The sequence below is a fragment of the Amblyraja radiata genome, chromosome 32, assembly GCF_010909765.2.
Source record: "Amblyraja radiata isolate CabotCenter1 chromosome 32, sAmbRad1.1.pri, whole genome shotgun sequence".
Classification (NCBI taxonomy): domain Eukaryota; kingdom Metazoa; phylum Chordata; class Chondrichthyes; order Rajiformes; family Rajidae; genus Amblyraja; species Amblyraja radiata.
This window is the reverse complement of record NC_045987.1, coordinates 9124727-9138891: the sequence shown is the minus strand read 5'-3', so window position 1 is coordinate 9138891 and position 14165 is coordinate 9124727. Positions and strand designations below refer to the sequence as shown.

Here is a 14165-nt window from a genome sequence, read left to right as displayed (position 1 = left end):
AATTCGGCCACCTTCCAAGCTGTTTCACAAACAGGTTCCTTGCAAATGATCTTTGAAAAGAATGAGGAAGAAACTTACTTGGATCCCATGAAGGATTAGAGAGATTGGAAAAAGTTAGAACTGTTCCCCTCAGAACAAACAAGGCTAGTTGGAGATTTAATGACAAATTCCAAGATATGGTCGGATTTGAGAGGTGAGCATGAGTGAAAATAATTTAAATTTCTGACTGCTATGATTGTATCACTACCATTGTTTTCTTACCCCATTTGTACTAAACCACTTGTCAGATATTTCCATGCAGGTCTGCCCATACTACCTTTTACCACTACACAAATGGAGAATATCCCCTTTGTTGAAAGTCAATGATTCCCAGTATGGAATATCAAATACTAGAGGGCATAGCTTTAAGGTGAGAGGGGCAAAGTTTAAAGGAGATGTGCGGGGCAAGTGGGGTTTTTTTAATGCAGAGGGTGATGAGTGCCTGGAATGCGCTGCCAGGAGTGGAGGCAGATACAATAGTGGCATCGGAGAGACTTTTTGATAGGCACATGGACGTACGGGGAATGGAGGAATATCGGTCAAGTGCAGGCAGATACAAGTTGGTCTTGGCATCAAGTTCAGCACAGACATTGTCGGGTTCCAGTGCTGTACTGTTCAATGTTAAAGGTTAAGGCAAAATCTCCAGGGAAAAACGAGTAGAACATTTTTCACTGCAGAAGTTTGCCAGGATGTGCAAGTCTCCACCTGAATAGGTGTCGGAAAACGATTCTATAAATTATTTCAACTGTAGTTGGATAGCTACCCGAGGATGTGGAGATTGCAAATTTACAGATGAGAATTAAGGCGATGTGGGGTTAAAAGCCAGCAGTTCTTTCAAAGAAACATGACAGGCTAAATGGTCTTCTGCTGTAAATTCTGGACCAGTCCTAATTGTGCAAGTATTTGATAGTTTTGTATATGAATGCATTAACTAATTGTCATCGACTCTATTTGGTTTTGTGAAATGACTTGAACAAAGGAGGTCTTTACGAGTGCCTTACAGCATGGCACCAGGGTACGTTTAGGATTCTGATATCGTTTCTGATCTCTGGGCTTGTTCCAGTATATTTGCATTGCAAAGTGCCTGTCCACACCGGCGCAGACTTAACCCAGCTGGTACAGTCATCTTCTTGGCCAGCTTGACTAATGTGTTCACTGAAACACTAATTGGGGAATCACATGCAAGAAAGAAAGAACAATGAACAGCATTTTTCAGCCAACCTCCAGCATTTATTATCCACTACTGATAGTTCCTGAACTGAAGGGGGCATTAATGGTGACCAACATGAATGTGTCCAAAATCAGTAATGGCCTAGTAAGGACAGCAGATTACCGAAGCAGAAGAGTTTTTAACAATAATTCAGAAGTTTCATGGGAACCATCACCAAGAGTGTGTTTTTTTTTTAATTACACATTTGCACAATTAATGAGCTTAAATTTCCTAGCCAACTTGGTGGGATTCAAACTCCTGTCTCTCTGTCAATGGTCCACGATTCTGGCTGCTAGTCCCGTGGTCATTGTTCTCATGTAGGCAGTGCCATTTGCAGGAAGCTCCAATACCACTGCCAAATGACCTGATTTTTGGAAATGTTGATTTTGGGATAAATATAGACCTGGGTGCCAGGGAAAGCAGCCCTAAATATCAATCAAGGAGAATTGTCCTGCTCTTAGATCATGTCATAAGTGATCGGAGTAGAATTAGGCCATTTGGCCCATCAAGTCTACTCCACCATCCAATCATGGCTGATCTATCTCTCCCTCTCAACCCCATTCTCCTGCCTTCTCCCCATAACATCTGACACCTGTACTAATCAAGAATCCATCTATCTCTGCCTTAAATATATCCACTGACTTTATTCCCACAGCCTTCGGTGACAAAGAATTCCGCTGATTCACCACTGACTAAAGAAATTCCTCCTCATCTCTACAAAATAGAACCAAAGGTGCTTTTACATTTACAAGGTAGTTCAGACTGAGCCGAACATCTCATCCAAGATGTGGCACCTCTTACCTTGCTCCATTCTTTCAGTATTCACACTGGCATCAACCTCAAACTCTGTGTTGAAGTGTCTGAGGTGGGATGTGATCAAAGAACCTTCTGATTCAGGGGCAAAAATTTTACCAACTAAGAGCTACAATTGAAAGAGTACTGACAGCCACAGCTGAAATTGCGCACAGTATCAGATTCTTTGGAATTCACTTTCAAAGTGGGGCTCAGCTACTGAGTAAATACACAAACAAGCCAAACCCCCACACGTTCAAAAATGCAACTCATGACTAATTGACTTAGTCCGTAATTTGAGCTACCTATTAGCTCTCCTGCAGTAATGCTCGCAATATCAGCTGCTGCGCAGTCGGGTTACAATGAGACGTGTGTAGGGTAATATTGCGTTAGAACGCTGGGTAATCTGATTTGATCCTTTAAGTCTATAAAGTCTAATTGCTGTAAGAAAAGCTGGAATCAATGGGAGTGCTTATTATGGCTAAAGTATATTGGTAAAAGGGTACAGAAGTAGGCCATTCAGCCCTCACGACTCTTCTGTCATTCGTCAATTTCTGCTGTCTAATTTGCAACCCCATTAAGCTGCATTATTATCCATGTCATTTAAATCCCTTTCCGAACTCAGAGCCAGTAATTTTACTCCTCCTCCCTAAATATCCTGTAGCACTATTTGAAGAACAGCATGGGATCCCAGCTAATGTTTATCCCCCAAACTATAATCATCAAACCCTTATCAGAGCATTCGCGAATTGCTGCTGATGCGATATGCATGCACAATTTGGCACCCACTTTGTATATTGCAAAACAAGACATTGCCTATAAAGCACTTTGGAACATCCGAAGGTCATGACATGTTCTGTAAAATTCCAAGAATTTAATTATTTTCATTCTTCCCTACTGCTGATATATAACATGACCATGAAGGTTCGGCAATAGGACATCAGGCATCCCGCAATGTGGTCAGAGTCAAACACCTAACCAAACAGAATTCTTTGCAAGGGCAGGTGAATCATCACCCCCTCCACAACGCCCACTTTTTGTACCCATGTCTACAACGGCTAATCCTTTCTCTATTGATGCTACTCCAGACAGACAAAACAAGCAGCAATGGGATCTAAGTTCACTGGTGAGGAGACTGCGATTTGTAAACTTTTGGCAATAAACGCAGGTAATGTTCACTGTGAGGATCCAAGCCAGCGTCCTGTTGACCAACAGCGGTCCGGAGGTCAGGAAGGAGATGCAGTTGTCTTTGTTCGTGTTCGACCTCCGTCTCAATTCATCCATCTCCGCTGTATCTGTTCCCAAGATGAGCCTTTCCATTCTAGGACATCCGAGATAACCTTTTCTTTTTTCCCCTTCTGTCATACCTCACTCAGTCTCCTCTGTGTCCTGTATTTCTGCTTCGCTCCCCCTTCCCCCCAGATGGAACAAGGATAGCGTTCTCTTGGTCTTCACCTTTCACCCCACCAGCTTCCATATCCAACACATCGGACATTTCCCTCACCACTAATGGGATCCCACTGCTAGTCATATCTTTCCATCTCCACCCCTCTCCACCTTCTGCAGAGACCGCTCCCTCCACAACTCCTTGGCTCACTCATCCCTTCCTACCCAAGTCATCCCCTCGCCAGGTACTTTCCCCCTGCAACCGCAGGAGATGCAACACCTGTCCCGATTCCTCCTCTCTGGCCTCCACCCAGGCCCCTAGCAGTCCTTCCAGGTGGGACAGAGGACATGCACCTCCTCTAACCTTATCTTCTGCATCCAGTGTCCCCGAAATGGGCTCCTGCACATTGGCGACACCAAACGTAGACTCGGCGACTGTTTCGCTGAACAAGGCAGACTGCATCTCCTGGATGCAATCCATTTTAACTCCCCTCCCCAATCCCACACTGACCTGGGATGTCAGGACTTTCATATGAAGAAAGACTGGATAGACTCGGCTTGTACTCGCTAGAATTTAGAAGATTGAGGGGGGATTTTATAGAAACTTACAAAATTCTTAAGGGGTTGGACAGGCTAGATGCAGGAAGATTGTTCCCAATGTTGGGGAAGTCCAGAACAAGGGGTCACAGTTTAAGGATAAGGGGGAAATCTTTTAGGACCGAGATGAGAAAAACATTTTTCACACAGAGTGGTGAATCTCTGGAATTCTCTGCCACAGAAGGTAGTTGAGGCCAGTTCATTGGCTATATTTAAGAGGGCGTTAGATGTGGCCCTTGTGGCTAAAGGGATCAGGGGGTATGGAGAGAAGGCAGGTACAGGATACTGAGTTGGATGATCAGCCATGATCATATTGAATGGCGGTGCAGGCTCGAAGGGCCGAATGGCCTACTCCTGCACCAATTTTCTATGTTTCTGTCCAGGGCCATCTCCATTGCCAGAGTAAGGCCACACACAAACTGGAGCCTCACATAACAGCACTTCATGTTCCACTTGCGTAGCTTACAACCCAATGGTCGTTGAATTCACCAATTTTAGGTGACCTCTAACTTACCCCCTTGCCCCTTTCTTCCCAACCCCCCCCCCCCTTCTATGTGTGCCACATGACTCCCACCTTTCTTTCCTCCACCAGACCCCCCCCCCCCCCTACTTATTTCTCCCAGGCTTCACAATCCACAACTATTCACTCCCACAGTTCTTATCTCTGGCCTTCATTCCAACCATCTGTCAAATGAAAACCCTTGTCCGTGTAAACCTATAACCTGGCTCTCCCCCTTTATCAGCTTCCCCCTCCCTCCACAATCATTCTGAAGAAGGGTCTCAACCCAAAACATCACGTGTCCATGTTCCATGTTCTCCAGAGATGCTGCCTGACCCCCTGAGTTACTGCAGCACTTTGCATCCTTCCGCCCAGGACCAAAACTGTGTTGCACAGAGTGTTCCCAGCAATGCACATAGACAAGGGTTGGTGCAGCTGGTTGCTTATCATTCAATGAACGACCTTTAGGGGTCTGCATAAAACCTGATCTTCCAGTTGTCTGTGAGCAAATGTTGCCCACTCATACATTCCAGGGCCCGGCTGATGGAGCAGCTGTAGCTTGCTGCACACCACAAAAGCTGTAGTGGGGAAAGGCCACTGGTACACGCATCCTCCCCACCTTGTACACCAAGTGCCTGCAAGCCCCTCTGACAATTTAACCCTGGGACATACGTAAAGGAAAAAGATTATCAAGCTGATCAAGTGTAAGCATTCTTAGTACGTGAAGTGATCTGACTTGGACCGTGAGTGGCAACATGCAAAGAATATTTGAAAGTATTAGGAACACTGTAAATAGATCGATTGTAAACATGTATTGTAGTGGCACCTGCTAGCGCACGCAGATATCGAACCCGGCGTTCGGAAGCCGCGGTCACACAACTCGGGAGGAGCTGTTGTTTTCGCGCGGTTTTTCACTGGCGCGCGTTAGTTCAGCGCTGACCACCGTTGTGGGCAGACGTGCCTGATAAGCCTGCATGCTGGATATCGAACTTTTGAATAAACATAGAAAACAGGTGCAGGAGGATGCCATTCGGCCCTTCGAGCCTGCACCGCCATTCAATATGATCATGGCTGATCATCCAACTCAGTATCCTGTACCTGCCTTCTCTCCATACCCCCTGATCCCTTTAGCCACAAGGCCCACATCTAACTTCCTCTTAAATATAGACAATGAACTGTGGCCTCAACTACCTTCTGTGGCAGAGAGTTCCAGAGATTCCAGTGTGAAGATCTGTTGGAAACTCCAGTAGTCGTTTCTCAGACCACTAAAGTATTGTCTTTCTGCTGACTGGATAGCATGCAACGAAAAGCTTTTCACTGTAACTGTACATGTGGCACGCACCAAGGCAAATTCCTTGTATGTGAATACTTGGGCAATAAACTTACTTACTTACAATAAACGAAACTGAGTGTATATTTGGAAGGAGAAAGTGATGTGAAAGTGGGGCGTGTTTATTGAACGGGAACTTGACTAAAAATAACTCAATGGAAGAGAAAGTGGGTAAAGTTGACAACATCTCCAGGAGGAGTCACATCATTTAGGACAGACAATGCCCGGGATCTGACAGCCAGGGGCTGATTTCCACAGAGCGGGAAATCGGCTTGAAGGCTTTAGTCAGACACGCGGGAGAGTGCAGGGGAAAGGAGAAGAGGCGGAGAATTGGAAATAGGACCGAATGTTACAAATACAGTATACAATGTAAAATAGAGACGAAGGGAGGGTGGCTAACGAGCATAAAGTAAAACGGAATGAAGCGAAGAACAGAGAGGAAGCGAGTAAACAAACACTGGGAACATTGTTTAATAGAAAGTGCGGGAAGGAACCGCTTCACACCGAAGATAGACACAAAATGCTGGAGAGTGAGGTCTGTGGGGTCTCGACCCATTCCTTCTCCCCGGAGATGCCGACTGGTCCCGCTGTTACTCCAGCATCTTGTGCCTATCCTGTGTTGTTTAAGAAAGGGCGGGCGGGCGGGGTGCAGGGGTCGGCTGCTCACCTTGTTCACACCAGCCAAGCGCTCCTCCTGCTGCGCTCTCAGGATACCGAACATTTTGCCACCTTGAAGTGTGAAGGGAAGAAACAGAATTCAGGCCACAGTCGGAGAGGAACCGCTCCCTCCCCCGGCCGGAGTGGAAGTTTCTTACCCTGCGCCTGTTGTCCCGAAGGCATCCTGTGAAGCGAGTGGGGTGTCAGCCCCCGGCTGGAGCTGCCCGAGTTAATGCCTCACTGTGAGGAGCTGAGCCTCGCACCAGAAGGGAAGGTCCCGGGACCACACGCCCGCTGCGGGGAGGCAGAGAAACTGCAACTGGCACCAGTGACACACCCTTAACTGTCTGGGCAGTTCTGGCTACACGCTGTAGGGAGGGTGGAATTAGGCAAGAGCAAATATACTGTTTTTCTTTGATACATTATAATTGGCACATTGGGTTTGAGTTAGTGCTCACATAAAGATCTGGAGTTTGGCGCAAAGCTTGGGTCCGGGTTGGTGCTGAGGTACTTATGGTTTGAGCTCAAGTTTGTTTCTGAAGTAATTGCAGGTTGTTATTTGTGTTGGGTTAGAGTCAGTGCTGGGTTTTAATGCAAGAATTTGAATATAATTTGGGAATGAGGGACAGATTTATGCGTGATACTTTTAAAAAAAAACGAAGGACATTAAATGTCTAAATAATGTTATAAAGAGAATCCAGATGAAGGCTCAAATCCTAAACTTAATGCTGGGCACAAACGCAGTCCCATCAACCTCATTGAATTGGCAGCAGCATTACAAAGCATTGTTTGTCATGTCTGTAGCTAGTAACGCGAGTGGTCGACAACAAACACACTGACACCCGAAAGACCAAAAATCAATGATGCAATTAGCAAAATGGTTTGATACAATAAAGTGCAACATACAAAAGTCACACCGTGAACTGTGGTACAAAACCATCAACCAAATAAATATTTAAGAATAGTGATTAAAAGCAGACCTGTGTGCAGAATCAATTACTATAAATTTAATTTTAGATGCATCATATTAAACAGAAAGACAGCAGAATAAAATTTGAGTGCAAGAATGAATAGAATGTGAAGTCTCCGTGATACTCTTAGGCTATTTTGCTTTCTTTTGAATTAAGATTCGAAGCAGGTTTGTGCTGGGAAAGAATAGAATCACAATTCTATTCCTTCAACACTGGATCATACTGACTCAGTCAGCCCATTTTGCCTTTGCAAGCTCTTTGAGAGAACTATCCATAAGCCTCCCACTTTCCCCCTGCAAATTCCCATGACAATTAAAAAATGATCTTTATTTATTCTATTGAAAACATTAAGCATATAATTATACCGTATTGATTTGAGCGCGGCCTACAAGGGCCAATCAATTTATTTTAAATCGCAACATTTGGGATTAGCTGTAAAGATCTCGCCTCTAGATATAGTGGGCTCTCTTTTATTGAGCTTTGTAGTGATTGCATCTTCAAAGGACACTACAGTGTCTACAGTTGTGATCCTGTAGACCAGCCTGAATAAATACATCTTTTTCCAAAGCACAACAGAGAAACAGTTGGATTTTTATAATGACTTTCGGAGAAACAACTTAACCACCTGCTGTTTCAGGTAATATAAAAGAGACAATCATTGAGCGTGTCGTGGCCAATATTCTACTCATTATCACATCGCTTTTTGTGTACGTTTACTGTGTGCAAATTGGTTGCTGTGTTTCCCACAAGTGAAACATAGTAACTTGCACATAAAACACTGTGGGATGTCTTGAAGGTACAAAGTCAATACAAATTTATTTGCTGCCTTTTGTATGTTTGGAAATTAGAACAGTACGAATGCGATTGAAGATGTGGATTGGGGAGAGGTTGTGTGGGAACTGGGATGGGTAGTTGTCCAAGGTTGTGTGCTGCTGGTGCAAATTATAAAATGGACCTTTTATAATTTCATGTCATTACGAGTCTCAAAGTCAAAACAACTTTACATTGTCTGATAAGCAATCCTGTTAGTTTTGAGTGAATGCAGTCCATGGCTGTTTGAATACTTTACAAACAATACTGTGATCACTAAATGTTATTCCCTTATAATGTATCTGTGAACAGTAAATGGCTCGATTGTAATCATGTATTGTCTTTCTGCTGACTGGATAGCACGCAACTAAAGCTTTTCATTGTACACGTGAAAACTCAGCAAACTTGGTACACATGACAATAAACTAAACTGAACTGAGCAGACCAATTTCCCTCCGGGGATGAATAAAGTTCTATCGTATCATTTAGGAATAATCTGAAATTCCTAAATTGTGGATTCTAGGATGGGAAAATTCTTTTAGTATTGTAATTAGACTGGTGATTTATTGGAAATTACATTTTAACTCAACATGAAACACCTTAATTGAACTTTTGGCATCCATGCCACTATCTCCTTATTGGTTCAGTGTCAGTTTTTTGTCTCATTACTCACCTGTCAAGTGTCTCAGAATGTTTCACTTTGATAAGACTGTTATTTATGCAAGTCACGGCTGTATGGACCAAAAGATCTCCACTGCTGTTGGGAATGAAGACAGCAGAGGACCTGAGTGACTGTAGAACATTTAGGACTTTCTCATGTTTGAGAGGGAAACTTTATAAATGGTAGTTTGTTGGATTCATAGTTTTATAATACACAAATACCGTGATATGGAATGTATTGCTTTGCTATTAAGATTAATCTCCAATTCATGGAAAACAACCTAAATCTGTCCTCAGTCGCTGATTATTTTACATTGTATTTTGTACATTAGAGGGTCTGAAAAAGGCCTGGCCCTTTAACTCAGAAATAGCTAATAAAGTGAATAGTATTCCTTTCAAAGGCAGCCAAAGTATGAATGCTATATGGACAAAAAAAGGCCCAAGTTCAATAGAAACATAAAAAAATAGGTGCAGGAGTAGGCCATTCAGCCCTTTGAGCCAGCACCGCTATTCAATATGATCATGGCTGATCATCTAAAATCAGTACCCCATTCCAGCTTTTTCCCCATATCCCTTGAATCCTTTAGTCCTAAGAGCTAATAGGTTCCTCACTCACTTCACAGATTTCAAGTAGGGTAAAGTAATACTGAGCTAGAATTTCACCAGCAAGGAGAATCTTCAAACTCTTGTCATACATATGGATTCTTTTTAAAGAACATCATAACTGTACATATTTGTTAATGCTTGTATTCGTTTGGACCCTATCAGCATTGGTGATTTAGTGGTTGTTTAGTGAAAATTATATTTGAAACAAATTTGAATGTAAAGAGATTTACTGATCTCAAAACACAACCAGGCCTTTAATGGGTAAATGAACAAAGGGCTGGCTGAGGATTATTTAGCGACCAAATACAGTTTGGTCTCAATTTGAAAATAAGGCGACGGTTCCTGCATCCCACGCGCCTCCATACCAGGGACCAGTTACAGTGAGACGTTGCAGTTGTAATGCCACCTTGACATGGTGGGGTGGGGTGGGGGTGGTTAGAAGGTGAGTGTTAGGTTTGGTGGTTATCGACTCATTCAGCAAACAGTATGAAGGATTTTCAAGGCCACCAACCAGTTGCATGAGATACGAGAGGGTCATGGCTCTCCACAATGTCAAAGCTACTGATAACATAAAGAGCAGCTGAAGGAAAAATCTGAGGAATGCAGATGGAGTAAATGCCCAACCAAATGACCGATTTACAATAATCCATTAAATGGAAGTTAACTGGTGGCGTGGCAAATACCTCAGGGATATATCAAAAACTATCCACAGCCATCAACATCTTCCTCAAGTTTCATTGTCTTCTGGCCCCCACTTTGGCATAACAACCCTGGGGCAAGTTCTGAACAATGTCCTCCAGGTTCTGCTTGTCTGCCTCGATCTCCACAATGTCCTGTTCAAATACTTTCATCCTCAGGGTCTGCATCCCAGAGGCTGCTTCCAACTTCTGCACCTTCCGCGTTAGTTTCTGATTGATTGCCAACCGGAGTGTTCCTATCTGATTCTCTGTCTTATTCAAGGATTCCTCTGTTATTCGGCCAATCTGTAGGCTCTCTGTTAAGAAAACATGCAAAGATATTAGTCTGGGTATAGCATCGCCACTCTCACAGCTCAATGATCAGGAGTTCTGCGTTGTGTGCCCCTTGGCATTGTAACACATTTTCTCCAATCCCATAATAATTTAACCCAGAAGACCCTGAAGCCAATGAGATCAACAACCCTTCATCCAGGGCGTAATAATAATACTTTTAGCAGCAGAATGCGATCCTTGCACATACCTATTTTTTTCAGCAATTCCTTCAACTGCTTCACGTCGCGATCAAGGGAGTGCTTTGCTTGCTTTGTGCTCTTTCTCAGCACCTCCATCTCACTAAGAACCTGTTGACAAGGGGAGAGAGAGGGAGACCAGAGAGTGAGTTTGGTATCCACTTTTGTATTATTGGTTAGCTTACCTTCATATTTCATCTTTTCTACCCTCATTGCCTTTTTAGTAGCTTTCTGTTGGTTTTTAAAACCTTCCCAATCCTCTAGCTTCCCTCTATGTTTGCAATATTAATACACCTTTGCTTTTACTTTTATGCTGTCTTTGACTTCCTTTGTCAGCCATCTTTCTCCCCTTGGAATCTTTCTTCCTCTTTGGGAAGAAAAGATCCTGCATCGTCCGAATTAGTCCCAGAAACTCCTGCCATTGCTGCTCCACTGTCATTCCAGTTAGGGGTCCCTTTCCAATCAGCTTTAGCCAGCTCCTCCCTCATGCCTGTAGTTGTCTTAACTCAAAAGTATCCAACACATCTAATTTCAATTTATCCCAATCAAACTGCAGGTTAAACTTTGTAACATTATGGTCCTTTACCTTATGCTCCCTAAAGGGCCTGTCCCACTTGGCCATTTTTTCGGCGACTGCCGGCATCATAATAATAATAATAATAATAATAACTTTATTTATAAAGCGCTTTAAACAACCGCAGTTGCCACAAAGTGCTGTACATGAGAACTCATGGACAAAAAGTTATTACAAACCATTAAAAACCGTAAAACGAAGGACTAAAAAACAGTAAAAATTAAAAGACATTAAAAGCACTAAGAACAGGAGCAATGTCTCAGCCAGTGTCGAAAGCCAGAGAATAAAAATGAGTTTTTAGGGAGGATTTGAAGATGGACAGTGAGGGGGCCTGTCTGATGTGCAACGGCAAGGTGTTCCAGAGTGCCGGAGCAGCAACAGAAAAGGCTCTATCCCCTCTGAGCTTCCGCTTAGACCTTGGTACCTCAAGGAGCAGCTGATGATCATATCAGGGTCGCCAAGAGATTTTGAACAAAAATGTTGCGACACTTGAAAAAACACCGCGCGTCAATACATCATCACGCCACCGCACGCCGCATCACGCCACCGCACGACGCATCACGCCGCCGCACGCCGCACCACGCCACCGCACGCCACATCACGCCGCGACTTTTTCGGTGACCTGATACGTCAGTCAATGATGCTGGCAGTCACCAAGTTGGACACGCCCTTAAGCAGATTTGTTTTTTTACACAACACCAAATCCAGAATTGCTCTATCCCTAGCAGGCTCGACCACAAGCTGCTCCCAGAAGCCATCTCGTAGGCACTCTACACATTCCTTCTCTTAGGATCCAGTACAAGCCTGATTTTCCCAGTCTACCTGCATATCAAAACCCCCCATGACCACTTTCTTACGTGCCCAGTATATCTCCTGATGTAATTTGCACCCCACATCCTAGCTACTGTTCAGAGGCCTGTATATAACTCCTATCAGGATCTTATTACCCTTGCCATTTTTCTGAAATCTACCCACAGGATTCTACATCTTCTGATCTCATGTTATCCCTTGCTAAGGATTAAATGTCATTCTTTACCAGCAGAGCCATCCCACTTGCTCTGCTTATATGCCCCTCTTTTCGATAGGACATGTATCTTTGGATGTTCAGCTCCCAGCTCTGATCAGCTCTGGTTGATTTTGAGTTGAAAGCATCAAAGCACCAACAGGTAGCAATAGTTTAAAATGGTCAGGGCCGAGGGAAAATCTCCCTCTTCACACAGTTCTTAAAGTTCTGAAGCTACCTTGGCTGCCGTTTTGGTGTTCTCCTGGATGACAGACTTCCAGGCTGCTACCTGACCCTCCTGGGCATCAACTTGTTCCCGTGTGACTTCCAGCTGCGTGTGCAGTGAGCCAGTCTGCATGGCCTCACCACGTGCCTGCCTCCTCACCTTCTGGGCTTCCTGAAAAACACAAGGAAACCAGAGGTTGCCATTTGGAAAAGTATACAGCTGCAAGATTCTGCAGGCTTGGAATTTTATGTCATTATTATCTGGTTCATTATCCAGAGATATGGTTGAAATGTTCCGTGCGTGTGAAATTATATTGTGGGCCTGTGACCTTTGCAATGCCTCTGCTGACACGTGAGGTTTGCACGGCTGTGGCATTGCTGACTGCAGAACTCGACTGGGCCGTTCCCAACATCCGCCGGGCCTGGGCAGTCTTCCTCTTCGCCTCTGCGATTATCCTCTCGCTCAGCCCCATCTTCCTGGATGCCCTCTTTGTTTTCAGCCTCCTCATAGAAAACATTTGCTTGTTATCTGAAACAAAAATATAAAATGACCAAGATGAATTAAATCAGGAGGACAGGTTGCATTGACAAGACTTGACTATTTACAGAACAAAGACATTAAGTGCAATTAAAAGACTTGTGAGAAAAGATATTCCTCCATTGTCTGAGCAGAACAAGGTGCGGTAATATTAGCAGCGGAGTTTGGCTGCCAGCATCACGTCTCACACTTTTTCCACACACAGCTTGATAAATGTATGTCTTTTCCCTGAAACGTGTTGAAGCCAGGGACGGGAGTAGGTGAGACGATAAGGGTTGGTAGGAGGAAGCGTGACACTGGGGAAGGCTTCTAAAGTACCTGAAGCTGTCATCCACTCCAACTATAAGCCTGACACTCCCTTCCCCAAGGCTGCCAACATAATCCCAGTTACTGCTCAATTATTTTACCCCAGTCCGTGTGATAGCAACTGTACAAGCCTGGGCATCTCTCCGTGTACACCAAGCCCCACAAACAATAGCAAGAGCCCCACAAAGGATCTTTAGTCAGAGGGTAGTTAATCTGTGGACATCATTGCCACAGAAGGATGTAGAGGCCAAGTCAGTGGATATTTTTGGCATAGATAGAGACATTTTTGATTAGAACGGGTGTCAAAGGTTATGGGGAGAAGGCAGGAAAATGGGATTAGGAGGCAGAGATCTGCCCTGATTGAATGGCAGAGTAGACTCGATGGGCCGAATGGCCCACTTCTACTCCTATGACTTGTGAACGTGAAGGATCTATCCCCAGCCTGTTCCACGTTTCACTGTCCTGCACACGCTCCTCATTGGTCACCCGACACACCAATTTGCTCAACGTCCTACTTTTCTAGACCAGTTAGAAAGAAATTACATTATTTGCAAGGTGGACAAAAATGCTGGAGAAACTCAGCGGGTGAGGCAGAATCTATAGGCGAAGGAATAGGCGACGTTTCAGGGCGAGACCCTTCTTCGTCAGTCTGAAGAAGGGTCTCGACCCGAAAAATCGCCTATTCCCTCGCTCCATAGATGCTGCCTCACCCGCTGAGTTTCTCCAGCATTTTTGTCTACCTTCGATTGTTCCAG

General features: G+C 44.2%; 2 protein-coding genes across 5 annotated transcripts in view; both read right to left on the bottom strand.

The window, feature by feature from the left end:
* The window catches only part of aif1l (allograft inflammatory factor 1 like), a 28366-nt gene extending 21528 nt beyond the window's left edge, over positions 1 to 6838 (bottom strand). Inside the window, exons 1-2 of the mRNA XM_033048693.1 lie at positions 6669 to 6838; positions 6521 to 6582 (exon numbers count right to left, since the gene is read on the bottom strand). Coding sequence (XP_032904584.1) covers positions 6521 to 6582; positions 6669 to 6693 — 87 coding nt within the window. The 5' untranslated portion in view covers positions 6694 to 6838. The remainder of the gene's footprint in view (positions 1 to 6520; positions 6583 to 6668) is intronic.
* A 657-nt stretch (positions 6839 to 7495) lies between these two features.
* The window catches only part of lamc3 (laminin subunit gamma 3), a 101724-nt gene continuing 95054 nt past the window's right edge, over positions 7496 to 14165 (bottom strand). For all 4 annotated transcript variants that reach the window (XM_033049259.1, XM_033049260.1, XM_033049261.1 and 1 more), the window contains exons 25-28: positions 12896 to 13095; positions 12580 to 12738; positions 10776 to 10875; positions 7496 to 10551 (exon numbers count right to left, since the gene is read on the bottom strand). In XM_033049259.1, coding sequence (XP_032905150.1) covers positions 10292 to 10551; positions 10776 to 10875; positions 12580 to 12738; positions 12896 to 13095 — 719 coding nt within the window. In that variant the 3' untranslated portion in view covers positions 7496 to 10291. The remainder of the gene's footprint in view (positions 10552 to 10775; positions 10876 to 12579; positions 12739 to 12895; positions 13096 to 14165) is intronic.